Source organism: Cryptomeria japonica, chromosome 6 (assembly GCF_030272615.1).
Source record: "Cryptomeria japonica chromosome 6, Sugi_1.0, whole genome shotgun sequence".
In the NCBI taxonomy this organism is placed as follows: Eukaryota; Viridiplantae; Streptophyta; class Pinopsida; order Cupressales; family Cupressaceae; genus Cryptomeria; species Cryptomeria japonica.
In genome coordinates this window covers 650060513-650084046 of record NC_081410.1, presented here as the reverse complement: position 1 = coordinate 650084046, position 23534 = coordinate 650060513, and the positions used below count along the sequence as shown (strand labels likewise).

At 35.9% G+C, this 23534-nt stretch overlaps 1 protein-coding gene across 1 annotated transcript; it reads left to right on the top strand.

Annotated features, from left to right (window-relative positions):
* The first annotated feature begins 18332 nt into the window (after positions 1-18332).
* On the top strand, positions 18333-19604 carry LOC131051842 (F-box protein GID2). Its single transcript, XM_057986447.2, has one exon. It carries the CDS (start codon positions 18449-18451, stop codon positions 18998-19000), a length of 552 nt encoding a protein of 183 aa, XP_057842430.2. The 5' UTR covers positions 18333-18448; the 3' UTR covers positions 19001-19604.
* The last annotated feature ends 3930 nt before the right edge of the window (positions 19605-23534 follow it).

Genomic DNA, 23534 nt, shown 5'->3' with positions numbered 1-23534 from the left:
TGTCTCCAACTGCACTACCATATCCTAAATCACACTGCCCTGCACTCATGCTGCTTATGCCCTACAAGAGTAAAATAAGATATACATGCAAGTTACTACATAATCTAATTAATACCAATATAAATGATGAGCATGTATGTACAATAAAATACAAACGACTAGGTGCAATAATATATGTACCATCAAGCTATCAAGGCCAAATGAAATGGTCGACAAGGTGTCCTCCTGAATCTATCTCAACTCATCCTCAGTCATCAACTATTAAATAGAGCATGTAAATAAAAATTAGTACTTAATATTATCTAATTTATAAATATTTAATTAAAATATAACATGACTTGTGAAAATAAAAATCTTACCACTACATCATCAATGTATGATGATGGTGCCTCCTCGCCTCTAGCATGTAAGGACTCCCCAGGGTATCCTCCAGTTTGTGTAATAACATCTGGTGCATCATGCATCTCATGCACCTCATAATCTGCACTGTCCACAGGAGGATCAATGGGTTGTCCAACTGGACCCAAGCATACGTGCCCACACATGACACAACTATGGAGCACACATATGTGTGGAGCCGAGGATGACGTGTCAATGACACCGGATGCACTGCTACCATCAAGAGTAGGCTGAGCTACTGACTCAGCCTAAGAAACCAAAAGGCTACTCAAAGAGTGAATAACCGATATGGTCCGTGAAGCCGCCTCACAAATGATATCAGGATGCTGCATTGTAGGTGGGGGATCAACAGGAGGAGGGGGGACATATGGGCCCTAGACTACTCTGACTGCCCCAGATCTATTTTGGGGCATACCTAAACCTACACCTTGGAAAGGTTGGATGTCAAAGTAGTTCACATGTTTGTTTAAAACAAACTCAACATACAATTTTTTATGAAACAGAAGGGGATATCAAGATTGTTGTTGGGTGGTTTGTCGAAAACCATCCACCAACGATCCCAAAAGTTTTTCAAAATCCCATCATTTGTGCACCATTTAATAGAAAGTTTTGTTTTTTGGGGATCTACGGGCTGACCAGTATGAGGATTGACAAACAATGAGGCGATTTCAGCTTTGGATATCTCGAGATCCTTGATATCCTTATAAGACAAGCCATCCGCATATTTTTCCCTCATAGAATCTCGCCATGAAAGGGTGGTATTGTGCTCCTCAGTCATGGTTTCCATACTTTTTATGATCGACATGAGAGGATCAAACATTTGGTTTAGACGAGGGATCCTACGATATACTTCTGCAACCCCCCTCAATTCATTCAAATTTTGTGCAATCAAATCCTGAATTGAGGGGGGGTTTGGCAAATGAGGGTTTGGTTGTGGTTGGTCAGGGTTTTCATTGTTATCCCCCATTTTAACATAATTGAATGTAAACAATTAAATTTAGTTAACAAATTTAAACAATTAGGTATTTGATTTAAAAAAACCTAGTTTTCATATGAAAAAACCACATTTTCAATGAAAAATCAAATAAACATTAACAAAAAATACAAAAAATGAATAAAAATGATTGAAAACGATAAAATTATTACCTCTCAATCTATTTTTTAGCAATTTTTTGCCAAAACACCGGATATCGGGTGCACTGGATATCAGATTTTGATGAAATCACACGGCCTGTGAGTTAAAAATGACTCATGGGTTGTCACTGTCGAAATATAAAATTCTCAGAAAATTGGATATTCAATTTTATCAGATATCCAATTTTTATACTTCAATTATTTTTAAAAAACATATATAATATAATAATTTATTATTATATTATATAATACGTATTGTATTATATTATATATAATATTATATTATATTATATTATATTATATTATATATAATATAATATAATTATATATAATATAATATAATATTGTATTATATAATATATATATATATATATATTGATAAAAGTGGATAGAACCACTGAACTATATTAAATTTTAAAATTTTTTTACAGTGTCTGGTTCAAAAAGCACTGAAGGGAAAGAACCAGTAAGAAAACCGTTCAGTATTGCTTAAGTAACACAAGCCTATTCTACCCAATACCAAATGCCCATTGGCATAGTACATCAAAAAACCCATCCCAATTACATAAGCCGCATTAGATATAAAGGAAGCCGCCAATAGAAGCATAGAAAAGGAAGATTAAAGTATGATCACCGAAGGATGCATATCCATTGCTGCCAAAAAACATCAGTCTGAACCACCCTTGTCTATGAAACACAATTCTCCAAACCACTGGTTAGAATGATACCACATAGCAGAAATGAAACCATAATCAGAGACCCTGTCAAAATAAACATTGTGACCAAGCATAGCAAAACCCACACCAAAGAAAAACCACACCAAATAAGGAGGTTGATGAAGAATACAACTATGCCCTTCTTTACTTCAAATATTCCAAAACCGAGGAAGGGATCTCATCCACACTTACCTCCCTCATATTAGCTTCACTGTCAATGGCTAAGTTAGCCAAGAAATCTGCAATCTTATTCACTTCCCTATAACAGTGGGAAATAAAAAAGGAATAAAAAAATCTAATTTTTGCAAAATATGATCAAGTATATATTGTAATTGCCAACAATTCAACTTCTTTTTCATGAAACTTTGAATAATAACCATAGAATCACCCTCAATTATCAAGTCCTTAATTCCCAAAGATATAGCCATATCCAAACCAAAGGACAAAGCAAAGAATTCTGCACAATTGTTAGACTTGAAACCAATCGCATGACAACGAGCCTGAACAAATATTACCTTATGATCATAAATTACCATACCTGCCCCTACCAGGCTAGGGTTCCCATGAGAAGCACCATCAAAATTCAATTTAAAGTGCCCTTGTGGAGGAGGTTTCTAGCAAGCAAAATTTCTTTTACTTATAGCATTAGTCTTATTTAAAATAGATCCATGAGAAGGTAAGACTGATAACATTCTCCAAACTTGAGTTACCCTACCATCCCAATGAGAAAAAGAGGTAAGGGTTTCCAAATTCTTATAGATAAAAGACAAAGCAACTTCAGAGATGGAAGATTCAATCCTCAATAAAACCTCATCCAAGGAAGAACTTGTTTGTTTAAAAATCCTATTATTACGCTCAAACCAAATATTCCAAATCATAATAGATGGAGAAATAATCCAAAGACATGCATAGAAAGATGAGGAAAACAGGAGAGGCCAGGATCTAAAGTGGGAAAGGAGATCCTTACCAATAACAAATGATAGATTAAGCTTTTCAAACAACCACTGCCAGCAAGCATAGACAAAATCACAGTGAAGAAACAAGTGTGCAGAGGATTCTAAATTTTTATTACAAAAGACACAAGAAAATACTGTAGTAATACCCAACCTGTCCAACCTCATTCCTGTAAGGACCCTGTCCTGCACTGCTGACCAAGCAAAAGCACCAGCCTTTGGGAGGAAAGCCATATGCCAAAACAACTTGTATGGCCAAGTAGATAAATCTTTAGCAACCAAGAGAGAATTATAGCCATCCTTAACTGTGTACTTACCAGAGATATTCCTTGTCTAGATAAGCTCATCGTCGGCATCAGAAAGAATTATTACTCTCTCCCCCAACATATTTTCATATTCCAATTTCACATTTTGATCAATATCTAAAAACTTAGTTGATTTCCATTTTGCCACCTTAAGATTCCCACTATACTCAATTTCAAAATAATCACCCACAAAGACACCCCAAAGGGAAGAAAGAGTGGAAATTAAAGGAGACCAATCCCTTGAGTTCACCAAAGGGGGATGTCCATTCCAAACTTCCTCCCAAAACCTAACCTTTCTACCATTATGAACAATCCATGAGAGATGAGGCAAAATCACTGATCTACATTTACATAGAAAATTCCAAATAGCTGAACCAGACGGTAAATTAGAAACTTGAAAAACATACTCTCTTGGTCCGTTATTTAAATATTTAGCAAACATAATTTGTGCCCAAAAGGAGAATGGTCTCTCATACAATTTCCAAACCAACTTAGCACCTAAAGCTAAATTCTGACTTTCCAGACTCCTAATGCCTATGTCCCCAAGGTTTTTAGGCAAACAAACTTTATCCCATGCTACCAGAGGGAGTTTCTGCTTACGTTCTTTATTATTACTCCAAAGGAAGGACCTAAGAGTATCTTGCAAACTAACAAGAGCCACTTTCGGAGACTGCAAAACAGACATGAGATAAATAGGAACAACATTTAGGACAGACTTAATAAGAACAATCTTACCAGCCAAAGATAACCATCTATGATTCCAGGATAGGATCCTTCTAGAGATAACTGAAATGATCTTATCCCAAAACTCAACTCTATCCTTCTTAATGAAGAAAGGTATACCAAGATAAGAACAAGGAAGATTTCTAGATGCAAATCCCCAAAAAATCTTCAATCTATCCTGAACCAATTGTGAAGCATGAAGGAAAAAAATCTTTGACTTATCAACATTGACTCTCTGACCAGAAAAGGATGCATAATTCTGTATTATCCCCTATAAAGCGGAAAATCGAACCCTAGGTGTTCTCCCCCACTCCAAGGAGAAAGTGGGTCACTAGGATTGACGATTTTCACTTAGGAGGGACTTTACATTCAAAAGAGGGGTTGAAACCCACAAGATCCAATCCCACACAATGCAGGATTGGATTCTAAATGAGTTTCAAGGGTTGAGACATCAAGGATACCCTCTTTTGTAAAGATTGTAGATAGAAAGATTGAACTAGGAATGCATGTAGAAGCAAGAAAGATTCACTTATAAACGGAGATAAGAATATAGGATGAAGCTGCGGACCTGGAATTAGTAGTAAAATGTCGAGATGATGCTGTTCTGCAAATTCGGGCGAAAGTTGACAGGACGATGGCGCTCGGCATGCACACGGTCCTCCGAAAAATCCACGAAACGAAGGGGGATCTGTTCGTCTCTGCACAAGGGTTCCAGATCTTCAATTACAGCCACGTACCTGCAACCTACACACAGAAAAGAGAGGACGATTGGGGGGTTAGGGATTAGGGGTTTGCCCTTGGGTCAAACCCCGGTTTTGGAATTAACCAAGAAATGAGAATGCTGTAAATGTAAATGTTTGTAATGTAAACAAGTACTGATACCTTGTTGTAAGAATGTTTGTATTCTTACATGCGAAGGTGTAAATGTTGTTGTATGTTGTAAGTTGTATGTGGTATGTGATCTCCTCTTCAATGGTTGAATCCTTGTCTTGAATGCAACACCTAGCCTTGAATGGAGACTTAGAATGATCAATTGCTTGAAGGAATGCTTGAATGCTTGAATGTTTGAATATTGCTTCTGCCTTTTTTCCATCTACCAAAATGGGAGAGGAAATGTAGTTTATATACTTGTCAATTAGGGTTGATAGACTGATTTTTCTGACCTTAGGCCAACCAGGAAACATTATTTTCCAATTTGCAAACTTAAAGACCCGAAGCCTCAAAAGAGACCGGGCCCAAAATAGGGCTAGGGACCAGGGCGCTGGGCGCCATGGTCCTGGGGGACCAGGGCGCTGGGTGCCCTAGTCCTGAAGGACCAGGGCGCTGGGCGCCATGGTCCTGGGGGACCAGGGCGCTGGGTGCCCTAGTCCTGAAGGACCAGGGCGCTGGGCGCCATGGTCCCACCTCCAGGGACAGCAGGGTGCAAGGAGGATCAGGCCAGGGTGCTGAAAAGTGCAGTTTTTGATGTCATGAGCAAGTTTCGGGGTCTCCATTCAGGTTCAGTGTTGCGTCACCATCGTGAAGACCCAAATGCAGTTGAAATTGCAAGTGTCGCAATTTTAGGACACTACATTTAGCCCCCACTTTAGCGGGAGTATAAGCGTACGCCAATACTTTCGGTAAAGTACAAGGAAACAACATTGAAAAACTTTCACCACGTCAAGAAGGCAAGATATACCAAGCCCCCAGTGGACTAAGGATCTTACGACTTCGATTGACAAAGTAAAAGGGAAGATCACGAGGGAGAACCATGACTGTCAATAGTAAGGTTCCCTCACTATGAGTCATGCCAGAAAGATATCAAAAATTTTCAAGGCAAAGCTAAATTTGTCAAGAAATTTTCAAGTATCTTGAAGAGATATGAACAGGGATGTATGCCCCCCTACGTTAAAGCGATCGCACACGCCTTATCGGGGGTGATTTCTTTAAGGTAGTGATACATATAGGAAATGAGAAAAGGGAAGGAGCCCATTATCACAAGGATTTAGCCCCCAAGTGTGAGATAAGCCCAAGGATAATAGACACAAAACACAAAGCACAAGGTGACTTCGCTTTCCTTGGGGTCAGTATGCTGTATGATAATTCATGTATATCATATGTATGTATGCATAATTGTTCTTCATTCCCCAATCAAGGAAGGTCACCTAGAAGAAGGGAACACATGTGTCTTTTGAGTCAACATGAGAGAGACCAAAAGAGGTCGCAATCCTTTGCATCGTCCTCAAGTAGACAACACTAAGGACAACAAATAGAAGAATGAGAATAACACATAGAAGATGTAACAAAAGAGAGGAGGAAAGAGTCTGCTATGCTAATGAACTAGTCTAGCACGTCATCTACCCCCCGATCCTGCTGATCAATGTTTTGGGAAGGTAGGGAACACGCTAGAGGAGGAACATCCAACACAGTAGATGGAGCTATCATGAGATCCAAACAAGGGCTATGTTCATGTTCCAAGCCATGTTGTTCTTGTCTAGGAGCTAGGATAAGTGCTTTAGAAAATTCGTTAGATAAATGGTTATCAACATCAACATATTCATATTCACTATCAGAATGAAAAGAAGTAACATTTTCATCATGAATAACATTTTCATCTATATCATCATCAAGATTTATAAAAATAGGATCTTTAACTCGCACAGGATCAAGACCATCATGCATCTTATGTTTAGGAGATTTTGGCTCAATTTCTGGCTGAGGAGAAAATGGAATAATGCTAGCTGAAGGTTTTTTTGGGGATTGCAAAGTTTGAGAAGCAGCTGCCTGAGCTCTAAGACGACGCTTTCGTCGGCATTCACGTGTAGAACGATTTCGTCTAGTCTTAGTAGGAAGTTGAGAAGATTGAAGAGGAGGAATGTTCTCATCCTTATCACTTGGGTGTTTGGGTTGTGGTCTCTTAGGCTAGATAATAGGAGAAGAGGAAGGTCTCTTCTCTCTATAAAAAGGAGGAGGAGGAACTGCTCCATATAAAGGAAGAATATTTGGTTTAGGAAGGAGACCAAGTCCATCATGATGAGGAGGTATAGGTCTACTTTTAGAAGGTTTATTAGGCATAGACATAGTCACATCCATAGGGATGGGTTGGGAATCTCCTTGAGGAAAGACATTAGTTTTATCTTTCAAAGGAAGAACTTCCTTCTCAAGAATGATAGGAATATCAAGTTTGGGTGTTCTAGGTTCACTTAGAGATAGGATCATATCTTTTTTCCACTTTTGATAAGATTTGAAAAGATGATCACTTCGCGGTGGAAGAGATTGGAATTGTTTAGGCCAAAAATAATCAATAGGAACGCTAGAAGTTCTTTCAGCTGGTTTAAAGAGACTATGATTGACAGTGACAACTTCACCATTATGGGGAAATTTCAAACACTTGTGAATAGGAGAAGCAATAGCTTTCATGGAAGATAGCCAAGGATAGCCCAGCTTCACATGAAATTGTTCGGACGATGGAATAATAGCAAAGATCACATCAAGGGATTTGTTATGGACCTCAATAGGTAATGTAATAGAACCAATTACAGGAGAAGAAAATGCATCAAATAATTTCACAACCACATCTGTTTTGTCATAGATCACTTGATTCAATTGCAAAGTAAAAAGAAATTCTTCAGTAATGACATTAACCATGCAAGAAGGATCAATAAGCACTCCACGGCAAGGTGTATTCTTGACTTTTGCAACTATATATAAAGGACCATCAGGTGCCCTGATAGTTTCACTAGAATCAAAGGTGATGGAAGGTTCTTTAGGGATTTTCTGCTGTTATACAAAGTTAATCACATTCGGAGTCATAGACACAAGATCATCAGGTGAGACAGAGGAATCATTAGTATCAATCGCATTAGAGGTATGAGAAGGTAATGGATCAGTAAAAATATTGAAATTTTGGTTAGGAGGAGCTACAGATGTATTGCCTTTATCATTCACACCAGAAATAGAGATAGTATTATTATCAATCAAATCTTGAATTTTACCCTTTAAAGCAAAACATTTTTCAGTATCATGCCCAGGTTGACGATGAAATTGACAAAAAGATTTGTTATCAAAATAGGGTGAATTAATCTTTGCAGGATCTATTTGCCTTATAGGAGGAAGAGTAAGCACATTTTGTTCCAATAATTTATTCATAATACTATGCAATGATTCATTCAAAGGAGTAAACTTTCTTTCTTTCCTGAAAAACTTAGAAATAGGAGGCACACCTGATGCTGCATTCACATTGTTGTTGATGATGTTTTCATTGAATTTAATGGACTCTCTGTTCAGTTTAAACTTCCCAAATGGTTGTTGACTACTATCACCCTTATCACTCGGAGCCATAGGATTTGCTTGTTCCATTTGACTCACAGTCAGTTGATAATTGTGAAGAGTTGCACACAACTGTTGGAAAGAAGTAAACTCAGAAAACAGAAGTTTTTCTCTAATATCTTTTTGTAAATTAGAAATAAAGATTCTTTGAATATCATTGTCAAGCACTGGAAAAGAAATTTGGGCATACAAATGCTTATATCTACCAATGAAATCAGTCACTTTTTCTTTAACACCTTGTTTACAATGCATTAAATCAATCAAAGTAACTTTAGGACTTATATTGTTTTGAAATTGTTGAATAAAAGCATTTGCCAGTTGTTCAAAAGAAGTAATAGAATAGGAAGGCAATGAGCAATACCATTGTAGGGCTTTGTCTCTTAATGTTCTAGTAAACAGTTTTGCAAGCAACCTTTGGTCATAAGCAAAATCGGTACATATTGTTTGAAAGGTCTTAACATGTGTTAGAGGATCACCCTTACCATTATAAAGTTCCAAATGTGGAATTTCAACATGTTTAGGGGGAATAGCTCGAACAATGTCAAGAGAAAGTGGTCTCGCAACATCAAATGTGGGCACACTAAACTTAGATTGATTCATAGAGGCAATTTGTTGCTGTAAAGAAGAGACAGTTTGTGCAAGATTGTTAATGGTTGCTTCAGTCGAAGAGTTCATATTAGATGTGTTAGATTGAGATGGAGGTGTTATGTTATTGAAAGAAGGTATTGATTGAGAGTAAGGTTGCGGGACACTATGATAGTTAGTCATAGGAGATGATTGAAAAGGACCTGAACACTACAAGGAGGAATGGAATGATTAAATGAATTGCCCCCTTGTGTCATGTTCATTTGTGGAGATGTAATAGGAACACTTATTGAAGGAATGAATGAAGAAGTCGGATTGAATGAAGGAAGAGGGTTAATTGAAGGAGAAGGATTGCCCCCATGACTGGTGATCATAGGTGGAATGTCTTGTATTGAAGTAGTCATTATGTTTGATGTGAAAGTAGGTATACTAGCAATAGAAGTCGTCAAGGGGATAGAATGATTGTCTTGAGTAGGAGGTTGTGTATAACCCAAAGTTTCAGCACAACTCTTCATAGGCATCACATTCGAATCCACAATGTGTGCAATACTACGCAAAATATCAATTCCATTCTTATCATTCTGAACCATACGTTTTAGACCCTCAATTAAGGGAAGAGCTTGACTATCGAGGTATTCTTGAGACATCCATTGTTGAAAATCATCAAATTGGTTATCCAATTTTGAAAGTTGTTCTTCAGAAACCTCATGGAGAGCTTCTTCATCATTAAGAGGATTAGAGGAATTACCCGTGTCCTCGTTAAAAAGGCCATTCAAATTAGGTTCCATCTCCTCAATAATTAAACCTTGGAAAGACTTAATTCTAAGGCTTCGTCTAACGGGAATAGTGTAAGTAGGGCTTATTGTTGTAAAACTCATGCACTAAAGAGAGAGAGAAGATTTTGAATTTTAGAGGTAGCAAATTTTAGTAAAATCAGCCAATCTCCTAGATTTAAGCTGTTAAATACAATCAGGACAATCTCCCAAAATTTCAGAAAAAATGTCCGGGACCGTGGCGAACGGAGTGCACACGGTCCTCGCAACTTTTTTCGAAATTTTCAGGGATGAAAGTTATGATGATTTTAAAGCTAACCTGAAAAAATTGAGTGATTTTACAATCTGTAGATAGGCCAAATTAAAGTTGCAATCTCAAAATTGAACCCTACCAAGATTGTTGAAAAATACAAAATTTGAATTTTGAAAAAGAGAGGGAAACTGAAATTTTGAATTTTATGATTTTAGAGGGAATACTAAAAGCAATGCAAGTTTTGAAAATTAAAAATTGACTCAATTTCACGCAAAATTCAATTTTGAAAGTGGAAATCAAGGTTGTTGTAATTAAACATCTAATTTCAAAAGTCACAAATTGCAAAAATTTGAATAAAGCACTGAAATTTCAAATGGATGCCAACACACTTTTCAGATTTAGGATAATAAGAAACACAATTTTGACATGAACTTCAGTTTCAACAATTTTTGAATGATTAGAAGCCTCAATCCAAGCAATCACTAGACCAACTTTGACTTTAATTTTGAAAGTGTTAGAATTGATGAAATTAGCCAAAATTCTAGATTTTAGCAGAAAAATACAGTAAGATCTAGCTCCCAAAATTTTGGAAAAAATGTCGGGGACGATGGCGCTCGGGGTGCACACGGTCCTCGCAACTTTTTTCCAAATTTTTAGGGATGAGAGATATTATGATTTTGTTGCAGAATCCAAAGTTACAGCCGATTTGGAGGTGTTTTAATCAGTGAAATCATCAGTCAAAGGCTGAATCAAGAGGGTTTTAAAAATTAGGGTTTTGACACTTAACCACTTAATTTTCAAAAATAAAGCATAGATATGATTTGACAATTTGCAGTAGAAGGGTAGATCTGAAACAAGCATTAACAATTAAACATTTTGCAAGCTCAATTATTAAAAAGAAAATTTAGGGTTTCGTGTAATTAACCTCTAAAATTTGCAAAAGATCAAACATGGAAATGTAATTAAGGGAGCAAATTTTTTAGATCTAACCATGAATAATCAGAATTAGAATGTTCACGTCAGGTTCACCAAAATGTAAAGCGGAAAATCGAACCCTAGGTGTTCTCCCCCACTCCAAGGAGAAAGGGGGTCACTAGGATTGATGGTTTTCACTTAGGAGGGACTTTACATTCAAAACAGGGGTTGAAACCCACAAGATCCAATCCCACACAATGCAGGATTGGATTCTAAATGAGTTTCAAGGGTTGAGACATCAAGGATACCCTCTTTTGTAAAGATTGTAGATAGAAAGATTGAACTAGGAATGCATGTAGAAGCAAGAAAGATTCACTTATAAACAGAGATAGGAATATAGGATGAAGCTGTGGACCTGGAATTAGTAGTAAAATGTCGAGATGATGCTGTTCTGCAAATTCGGGCGAAAGTTGACGGGACGATGGTGCCCGGCGTGCACACGGTCCTCCGAAAAATCCACGAAACGAAAGGGGATTTGTTCGTCTCTGCACAAGGGTTCCAGATCTTCAATTATAGCCGCGTACCTGCAACCTACACATAGAAAAGAGAGGACGATTGGGGGGTTAGGGATTAGGGGTTTGCCCTTAGGTCAAACCCCGGTTTTGGAATTAACCAAGAAATGAGAATGTTGTAAATGTAAATGTTTGTAATGTAAACAAGTACTGATACCTTGTTGTAAGAATGTTTGTATTCTTACATGCAAAGGTGTAAATGTTGTTGTATGTTGTAAGTTGTATGTGGTATGTGATCTCCTCTTCAATGGTTGAATCCTTGTCTTGAATGCAACACCTAGCCTTGAATGGAGACTTAGAATGATCAATTGCTTGAAGGAATGCTTGAATGCTTGAATGTTTGAATATTGCTTCCGCCTTTTTTCCATCTACCAAAATTGGAGAGGAAATGTAGTTTATATACTTGTCAATTAGGGTTGATAGACTGATTTTTCCGACCTTAGGCCGACCAAGAAACATTATTTTCCAATTTGCAAACTTAAAGACCCGAAGCCTCAAAAGAGACCGGGCCCAAAATAGGGCTGGGGACCAGGGCGCTAGGCACCATGGTCCTGGGGGACCAGGGCGCTGGGCGCCCTAGTCCTGAAGGACCAGGGCATTGGGTGCCATGGTCCCACCTCCAGGGACAGCAGGGTGCAAGGAGGATCAGGCCAGGGTGCTGAAAAGTGCAGTTTTTGATGTCATGAGCAAGTTCCGGGGTCTCCATTCAGGTTTAGTGTTGCATCGCCATCGTGAAGACCCAAATGTAGTTGAAATTGCAAGTGTCACAATTTTAGGACGCTACATCCCCTTTATCACTCTTGCCTCACCTAAAGAGGCCTGACCAAATAACAAGGTATCATCTGCAAACAAGCAATGCAAAATTCTTTGTGGAACATTATGAATTCTAATTCCCTTCCAAAGCCCTCCCAACTTAGTGGCTCTAATAGCCCAACTGAACGTTTCAGCTAAAAGAATAAACAAGAAAGGAGACAGGGGATCACCTTGCCTCAAACCCCTAGAAGAGGAGAAAAAACCACAAGGGGAGCCATTAATTAGAATCGAGAACCTTGCAGAAGAAATACAAGCACGAATCCATTTGACCCATGCCTTGGAAAAGCCCAATTTAAGTAGAACAACACACAATGCCCCCCATTCTACTCTATCATATGCTTTCATCATATCTAATTTGAGGATCATGGCCGAGATTCTCTGAGTAGAAATAGAATGCAGAACCTCATGCGCCACTATAGCTCCCTCTACCATCTCCCTTCCTGGAACAAAACCACCTTGTTCTAAAGAAATGATCCTAGGCAGAATTTTAGCCAACCTTAAAGAAATAGCCTTGGTAAAAATCTTGTACGAAGTATTACATAAAGCAATAGGGCGAAAATCAGCGAATGTCTTGGTAACTTATTTTTTAGGAATAATTACAATCATTGTAGTATTAAGCTCTTTGAAAAGAGACCTATTCCTTCTAGCTTCCTCAAGGGCCAATAAAACATCATTCCCCACAAAATCCCAGCATTTCTAAAAAAATAAAGGAGTAAATCCATCCGGTCCCAGAGCCTTATCAGGGTTCATTGCAAAAACAACATTTTTAACTTCATCCAAAGAAAAAGGAGACATCAACATTTTATTATCTTCCAAAGATACCAAATAAGGAATATTAGAAGAAATATTATTATGAAGATCTCCATGCTCCGAAGACAATAGTGACTTAAAAACCCTAACTGCCTCTGAAGCAATATCCTCCTGTTCTGTTAAAAGTCTGCCATTTGGACACTCAATACAAGATATCCTATTTCTACTTCTCTTAACTTTTGTTGAAGAGTAGAAATTTTTTGTATTTCTATCACCATCTGAAAGCCAGATCTCCCTCGATTTCTGTCTCCAATAGATTTCTTCTCTGGACAAAACTTCTTCAAGCTCTACTTTTAGCAATTTTAATTCATCAAAAATAAGAGGCACCATACCATGTTGAATCACATGTGAATTAAGACATTCAATCATATCTTGAATCCTCTGCTTTTCCTGGAAGATGTTCTTAAAATGCAATATATTCCATTCTCTAATATTAAATTTCAAAAATCTCAACTTCTTAGCAATCTGAAACATTCGGGATCCAGAGCAATAAGGAGCAGAAATCCACCATTTTTTTAGCAAAGGAAAAAAGGAAGAATCTCTAAACGACATAGGTTCAAATTTAAAAGGTGACTTAAAAGGAGCTTTATCTTCCAGAATTGATAGAGAAATTGGAAAATGATCTGACCCCGAAACTGGAAGAATAGAGGAAAAAAATTCAAACTCTGAATCAATCCAAACATTTGATAACAAAAACTGGTCTAACCAATCTGAGAAAAATCTCTTCTCATATTTGTCCATGTGAAAATCCCATTCTTAAACTGACAATCAAAAAGACGCATGTCCTTAATGAACATCCCAAAGTCTTCCATAATTTTTTTATTAGGAGGAATACCTCCTTTCTTTTCTCCCAAGTCAATGATAGCATTAAAATCCCCCCCAAAGATTATAAAGGGACCATGCCTTAAAGGGGAGGAAATCCTCTTAAGTTCTCCCCATAATTTAGTCTTCCTTTGAATACCAGAAGGAGCATAAATATTAAAAAGCCAAAAATTAACCTTCGAAAGCTTCCTTTTAACTAAGGCCAACATCCAGTTTATAGTAGAAGCAACTAGCTCAACCTCAATGTTATAGTTATTCTAAAGCAATGCCAAACCCCCTGACGCACCACAAGCTGGAGAGGAGAGGAATTCCCACTTTCTTCAAGAAGAAAAAACCAAATATAATATAATATAATATAATATTGTATTATATATAATATAATATTGTATTATATAATGCGTATGATATAATATAATATAATAATATATTATATAATATGTATTATATAATATATTATTATATTATATAATATATAATATATATAATGTAATAATATGTTATATAATATATATTATATAACATATTATTACATTATATATATTATATAATATAATAATATATTATATATTATATAATATGTAACATATAATATATTTTTTAAATTAAAATTACAAATAAAAATCGGATATCCGATTTGCATAGGTAATTATCAGGCCAAGGTGTACTGACACCCAGGCCAAGCAAAAAGTCAACACGGATTTTCGCATTTTTAGGCTAGTGAGGAAGGCTATTTTTATTCAATCGCCACTTTTTGGCCCCCCTTGATCCTGCACTAACATGTAATGGGAAATCAACTATGTTTGTTTCCGCTTTTATGGCATAGTAGCTTGCACTTGTATCAGTGTGTTGAACATCAAATTAAAAAGAAACAAAGAATATTGAAGGTGCATACTGGTTCTCAGTGATCTTTTGGGGATGCTCTTTACCCCTAAGGGTTTTCCCCATGTATAGTAGTGTTTCTTCTTTTCTATCATTTTCTTCTTCTTTCATGTTATCAAAGTGTTGGTTTTACATGCCATTATGCTACTAAAATTTACTTAGATTTGCAACTGACATTATATTTCCTCTAAGGGTTAACGTAATTCAAGAAATCAACTAAGTTTGTTTCCACATTAATGTCATAGTAGCATGTGCTTGTATTAGGTTGTTGAACATCAAATTAAAAAGAAACAAAGAATATTAAAGGTGGATATTGGTTCTTAGTGGTCTTTTGGGGATGCTCTTTTCCTTTCAAAACCATAGTTGGGGATCAATTGACTTGGGCAGTTATTTTTGGAGAGCATGATTGAATTTCATAGTACCTTTGCAATTGTACATCTCTCATTATTGAAAATGTAAAAAAATTAAGTCCTTACAACTATCAGAATAATAATTATGATAATATTTCTTATTAATCCATGATGTGGATTATGATCATCTAGGTTTAGTATGAGATTCTTTGAATGCAGTACCTTATGGGTGTCATCTTATATTTTTTCACACCTTGTTTTGTGAGGGTGTTGGTAACTTTAGAATGCTATAATCATGTCAATTCACCATGTTAGCTTCAAGTTGTTTAATGCTTAGAATGATGTTTATGAATTTTTAGAGTTGGATTGCATTTTTCCCACATAGGTGGTGAGGTTCCTATTATTGATTTTAGCAAATACCAACATTGATGTTGAATGGGCATTGCATTTTTTAATGCTTTCACCATATTTGACTATGATTGTGTCAGGAATTAATCTTTACTTGGTAAAGTTAATTTCCTTTTATTTGTTACTTGTAGGAATATTCCTAAGGAATCCCTACAAGTCCTTTGTCTTATTTAGAGTTCTCACAACTCATTTTATTTATTCCAAATATATGGAATATTGGATTTCCTCCTTATGAGGATTGTGCCACTTTGCACACACATAGGATGATAGATGGCATCCTTAGACTTGGGAGTTATATTTGCAACTCCTCTCTCACATCTATATATTTGAGGCACTTCTCTCATTTCTTCTATGGAAGCATTTGTATGCTAAGCTCACTCTCTCTTTCTCTCATTGTATTTTCTTAATATTTATGCCATCTTCATAACCATGGGGTTTTTTTCTTTGCTTTTTCCCCCTTACAAATTTTGTGTGTCCTTGGATTATGGTGTGCTTTCTCTTGGTTTTGGATTCTCATTTTTATGGTAATAATCTACCTTCAAACAATTGATCATTGATTAGTTCTTTCTTGGTACTTCATGTTATTTTCCTTTCAGGTTGTTGGTAAAATATATTCACATGATATTTGATTTGGGCATAAAATGAACTTAATTTGTTAAAAAAATTTCAATTATGGTTTCTTATGGATGTTAGTTATATTCATTCTCACTATCCTAGAGTTTGTGTATGCTAACCTATTGTAAGGGTGGTTCACTTTGTGAAGCATCTAGCTTCCATTTGCACATGTCTCTAGTTGTCTATAGGTGTTTTTCATGTTAGATAAACCTAGTAGAATGATTTAGATGAGGTCCCAAGGAGGGTCCTCAAATAACCTTCTATTTGACCCTTGTCTTTGGAACATTAGCTCTTTTCTAGACCGTAACACTGGGTTAGGGCTACGACATATTTCTAGGACTACAACACACACCTTTTCTTTATTTTGTAGGGTCCTAGGGACCATATGTTCCAAGGGTAAGAACACATGTTGAGATATATTAGGTTCTATTACTTTACACAGAATGAATAATTTTTTTTATAACTTAGTATTTACTTTCTTGCATACTTGTGAGTGCTTGTTTATTTTAAAATACACGTTCAATTGGGATTCACATGTGCCTCAAGGTTGGGGAAAATATAATGGAAAAAATAGCATACCCATATTTATCTAGCCATTTGATTTTGGGCTTATTTTAAGAAACCACCTTGATACGATTACAAAATAACATGTGGCACACTTTTATGTTAATATTGACTACTTCCATGGTTTCTATCTACCTTGATTTACTCCTAGTCTCAAAAATTCATATGCATTTGTCCCTATCCTTACGCTAGCCACATTTTTTGTCACACATTCCATCATTTATTAGCTTAAATTTTCATACATTCAACTCTATGCTTCAATTTTTTTGCATCCTTTATCATCATTTTTCTCTACACTCTTAAAATGCAACACACAAATTCATTACAAAGTGACACAACTCATCTTGAGATAATGCCTTGGACACAATTACATAATGACATGTGGCATATGATCTTATGTTTTTTATAATGTTAAGTAGGGTTTTGTAAGGACCCGAAACCTTTTACATTAAGAAAGAAATGACATGAAGCACAACAGGTCAAAAAGAAACAACTAATAGGACAACACAACTAATAATGATCAACTACAAACAACACAATAGGGCAAAAAGGAACAACAAAAAGACAATAAAACAACGTAGGAAACAACCTTGCATTGACAACAAAACCCCAACCAAATCATGGGGGTTTAAAGAAGTTATCTAAGGATTTTGGGTTGACCTTAGTGTTGTGGATGCATGATTATGTTGAGATTGACTCTGTTGATGATTTCTATGTCCCCTATTCTACATTCTTATACATTTATCCTTGTCCCTATCTTAGCCACATATTTTCCTCACACATTCTTTTATTTATTGACCTAAATTTCCAAAAAAAAATCATCTCTTCTCGTCATTTTCCATTACACTTAAATTAAAACCTAAAATGCAACTTATACAAGAAAAAAAAGACACATCGGAATATACGCCCCCTATAGATTATGTTTTAAGTCTCTCCATAACCATTTCCCATCCATCAAGGGAAGGTACCATTTTTATTATGGGATTTGATCGAACATAACAGATAATAAATTGCAGGTACGCACTTCCTCTAAAACTTGGAACATGCGACGTTTGGAATCGACTAAAAAAGAAGTAGAGACGGCTGAAAAATTAAGAGTGCTTAATTTCCGCTCTATGTTGTGTCCTTTCTGGAACACGCAAATTCATTAGAGAGTGCCACAACGAACATAGAGACAAACGCAAAAACTTAGAGGGAGGTTTTCCACTTGATGCTCTGTCCTTTCTGCAACACATACATGGTTGACCTTCAACTTTACTAGACCACTCTCCTTTTCCTTCACATGGAGTGATGTGTCCGTCCATTCTGCTGACTGCTAATGCCGATCATTACTGCGCCATTTGTCTCCACATAATTAAAATTCCGTGACTTTTCCTCACAGAATCCAATATGAAATCCACACTGCCCGTCTTTGACTTGTCTGGTGGCTTTTCTGGAAGTTAAATCCTCTGAATTCCCAACATTTCTCTGAAATCTTGCAGGGTTTCTATATATAAACCGTTGGGTGGCTCTATTTTCTTCGTCCCAAAAAATTCAAGATTTGAGCTTTCAATGCACAAGGGGAGCAGTAATAATTTTGTTGGGTCGGTGGGTAGTATTATAATAGGCCTGGAATCAAAGCAAGAAATGAAGAAGATGGAGGAGAAGGGTTTTTATAGTGTGGCTGTTGTAGATAATGTGGATGCAATGCATGAGATTTTCAAGCATTTAGATGCTGAATCTCTTGCCACGGCTTCTTGTGTTAGTCGAGGGTGGCACCAGGCAGCCATGGATGATGCCTTGTGGGAATTGGTCTGTACTAAACATTGGCCTGCTTCTGGCATTTCAATAGGTCGCCTCAGATCAGTTGTGAATGTGCTTGGTGGATTCAGGCGTCTGTATGTTAAGTGGATGCATCCTCTCTGCAGAAATGATGCTTTCAAAGAGGATAATGTTGTGTGGAGCGAGGACCAAGTTCAGCTTTCTCTCTCTCTCTTTTCTGTAGAGTACTATGGAAGGCTAGGTAATGGGCCTTTCTATGGTAGCTCAGGCTCCACAATACCCAATTCACATTTCTTGTGCAATTTCCATGGAGCCACAGCAGGAACTCTCAGTTATGTTTGATTCATTGCCATCCATATTTGTTCAAAACAAGAATCCCTTTTGTTTGTACTTTGATTTGTTTTGGTTGTTCGCATACCTTATAAATGAAAACTGGATGATTTTGTGTTTTTGTTCTGGCAAGTCTCAGTGTTCAAAAAATTTGTGAAGATTTTATGTACACTGAAATTTTTCCAGGCAATGTAATGTATTTGAGAACAATTCTGGATGGTTGGAGCAGTAATGTTGTTCATTATTGGTTTTGGAGTTTTTTATCAACGATTTAGAGTATAGATTTTCTTCTCCTTCAACCTTCTATTATCTTGATGATGAATTGCAAAGTCTGATCCATCAGTCTGATCCATCATTTAACAGCATTATGGATTATGGGAGATGGGATTATCCATCATTTTTAATATAATACAATCCTTGGTTCTGAAAAAGCAGTACCTCCAGAAATGCGCATTCGTACATGTTTAATACTGGATTAACAAAACGAAAATTTCTCTGTTTAGCGACTGAATGTAAGTTGACTGAAGTCTTCAAAATATTGTGAAGGTTTTACGTATACCTGAAATTTATCCAGCCATTACAATGTATTTGAGGGCAATTCGGGATAGTTGGTGCAGTAATGTTCATTATTATTTTTAGATTTTATTGTTTCTGAGTTTTGGTATTAACAATTTGGATTATAGTTCATGATTTATTAGCAGAATAATGTAATGTTCATTATTATTTTTAGATTTTATTGTTTCAGAGTTTTGGTATTAATGGTTTGGATTTAGTTCATGATCTATTAGCAGAATAATAGAGAGTTAGAAGATAATAAAAAGATAGATTTTCTTCTTCTTCAACTTTCTATTATCTTGATGATGAGTTTTTCTATCAACGATTTGGATCACATTCCATGGTCCACCATCAGAATAATAGAAAGCTAAAAGACAATAAAGAGATAGATTTTAATCTCCTCCAACCTTCTATTATCTTGATGAAGAATGACAGAATATAATCCAAACATTCAACAACACTATAAATTGCAGGATTATCCATCATTTCTAATATAATACAATCCATGGTAATCCATGGTATTGAAAAAACAGTACCTCCAGAAATGTGCATTGGTACATGCTTAATACTGGATTAGCAATACCAAAATTTCTCTATTTATTGATTGAATGTTAGCCAATTCAAGTTTTCGAAACATTGTGAAGGTTTTATGTATACTGAAATTTATCCAGCTATTAGAATGTATTAGATGAGAATTCTGGATAGTTGGTGCAGTAATGTTCATTATTATTTCTAGATTTTATTGTCTTGGAGTTTTGGTATTAACGATTGGATCACAGTTCATGATTCATCATCAGAATAATAGAGAGCTAGAGGATAATATAGAGGTAGATTTTCTTCTTCTCCAACTCTCTATTATCTGGATGATGAGGTTTTCTATCAATGATTTGGATCACACTTCATGATCTACTGTCAGAATAATAGAGAACTAATAAATAGATTTTCTTCTCTTCAACCTTCTATTATCTTGACGATGAATCACAGAATATGATCTAAACATTCAATAAAATTATGAATTATAAAATGATCCATCATACAATTCTGTGTATGGAAAAAACAGTACCGCCAGAAATGTGCATTGGTACATGCTTAATACTGGATTAACAAAACCAAAAATTTCTCTGTTTAGCGACTGAATGTAGCCTTGAATCCTGCATGCTTGTCGTCTCTCGCTCTTGTTTGTTTCTCTTACGTACTTTCAGTAAGACAAATATGAAACAAGAAACACTGTATCAACCCTCGAATTGGGCAGTGTCTCTGAAAATCCCCAATATATGACAAATCCATTAGAAGCCAAGACAGCGAGTAGTTTAGGAGTAGATACCTAAACAGGCTCTCTTAGATTCTTTCCAACCTCAATGGAAATTTCAGTAGGCCAGATGTTTGATCAGCAGAGGGAAAGGCTTATATTTAATTTGGAATATTGGTTTATTTCATTGCATCATCTTAATGAGGCATTCAGGACATTTATTTGGGACGAGGCCTCATTCATGGGGAAATTCAATATAGTGTCAGCGTATTCATATTTTCTGAGACCAAAGCAAAACTTTGGTGGTTGGTATGCAGCACGGGGCATCCATGCCATAGTGGCATGGCCTAGGTTTTTGATACTTTATAGTGAACATAATTGTCTAGGTGGTTCATTTATTGGTTATGGCGTATTGGATGTAAAGTCTAGTTAATAAATTTGGGTAAAGAAAATAAAATGTCAGCTTTTTAAGTTAATTTAGGATAATTAAATAAGTTGTGAGTGTAAGACATTGATGATGTTGAAAGTTTATTTATTGAACTCATCTATATGTGAGAATAAACATAGCATTTTATCTATGAGGCATTCAACTTACACTCAACGTATTCATTTGTTGTGAGATTAGTAGCAACATTACCATGGTAGGTAGCACGAGGCGTTCATGCATAGCTGACATGGTCCAGGTTTTTGGGCCCATATGGTGAACATAATTGCCTAGGTGTTTCATCTACCATAAGCATATTTATTGGTTACAATGTACTGGTTGTAAGGCCTAGTTAACTTATTTGTGTAAATGAAATAGAATGTTAGTTTGGGTAAATTAAATAAGTTGTAAGTGTAAGACATTGATGATGCTAAAATTTTACTTATTGAAATCATCTACATGAGAGATTAAAAATAGTATTTTATTTATGACGCATTCAATTAGCGCATTTATTTCTAGTGACATTGGTAGGAAAATTTTTGTGCTAGGTAGTGAAAGGCATTCATGCATGGTTCACATAGTCAAGGTTCTTGGGCCCATATGTTGAACATAATGGTCTATGTGTTTCATCTAGTGTAATCATGCTTATTGATTATGACATATTGGATGTAAGGCCTGGTTAATATATTTGTGTAAAGAAAATGGATGCTAGTTTTTCAAGTAAGTTTCAGTGGGTTAAATTAGTTGTAATTGTCAATGGGCCCTTGGTCTATTGGTGAAGTTGAATGGCTCCAAATGAGCCCACTATGGATCAATTCTTGTTGAGTGCAAAGACTTCGACATCATAAGGGATGAGGCCGAGATCGTGCCCTGGACGAATTTGGCAGAATGGATACCCCTAAATCCTTGGCTCTTAGCTGAAGAGTTTTCAACGTATAGGATAATGCCCCTGTATCGAGTGGAAATAACTACTTCGTAAAGGCCCTTGCTGAGCTAGTGACTTGTGGGCTTCGTGCCCTTGCTGGGCTGTCGTGCTTGCACGTCTAGACCTCCATTAAAAAAACAAAAAAATAGTTGTAAATGTAAGACATTGATGATATTAAAGTATTAGTTATTGAACTCATTTATATGTAAGAATGAAAATACTATTCTATTTATGAGGCATTCAATTTATAGTTAGCGTATACATTTTTTGTGAGATTGGTAGAAAAAAATTCAGGCTAGGTAACACCACGCATTAATTCATGACTTCCATGGTCCAAGTTTTTGGGCTGACATAATTGTCTAGGTGTTTCATTTAGCGTAAGAATATTTATTGGTCATGAAGTATTGGATGTAAGTCCTAGTTAATATATGTTAGTTTTTCAAGAGAGTTTGGGTTAATTAAATAATTTGTGAGTGTAAGAAATTGATGATGTTAATATTTTTATTTATTTAATTCATCTATATATGAGAATAGAAATAGTATTTTATCTATGAGGCACTCAATTTACAGTCAACTTATTCATTTCTTGTAAGACTGGTAGCAAATTTTTCATGGCAGGTAGCATGAGGCACTCATCCATGACTAGCATGGTTGAGGTTTTTCATCCCATATGGTGAACATAATTGTCAAGGTGTTTCATCCAGCGTAATCATATTTATTGGTTATGATGTATTGGATGTAAGGCCTATTTAATATATTTGTGTAAAGAAAATAAAAAAATATTTTAAAAAGCTTTGTTTTAATTCACAAAGTTGTAAGTGTAAGAAATTGATGATGTGAAAATTTATTTATTTAACTCATCTATATGTGAGAGTAAAAATAGTATTTTATATATGTGGCATTCAATTTATAGTTAGTGTATTCATTTCTTATGAGATTGGTAGCAAAGTTTTTGTGTTGTGTAGCACAAAGCATTCATGCATGGCTGGCATGGTCCAAGTTTATGAGTCCAAATGGTGAACATAATTGTCTACGTGTTTCATCTAGCATAAGCATATTTATTGGTTATGACCTATTGGATGTAAGGCCTAGGTAATATATTTATGTGAAGAAAATAAAATTTTAGTTTTTCAAATTAGTTTGGATTAATTAAATAATTTGCAGATGTAAGACATTGATGATGTTAAAATTTTATTCATTTAACTCATCTATATGTGAGAACAAGAATAGTATTTTATTAATGACACATTCAATTTACAGTCAGCATATTCATTTCATGTGAGTTTGGTAGCAAAATTTTTGTGCTAGGTAGTACGAGGCATTCAGGCATGACATGTATTGTCCAAGTTTTTGAGCCGATATGGTGAACATAATTGTCATCTCGGTGTTTCAT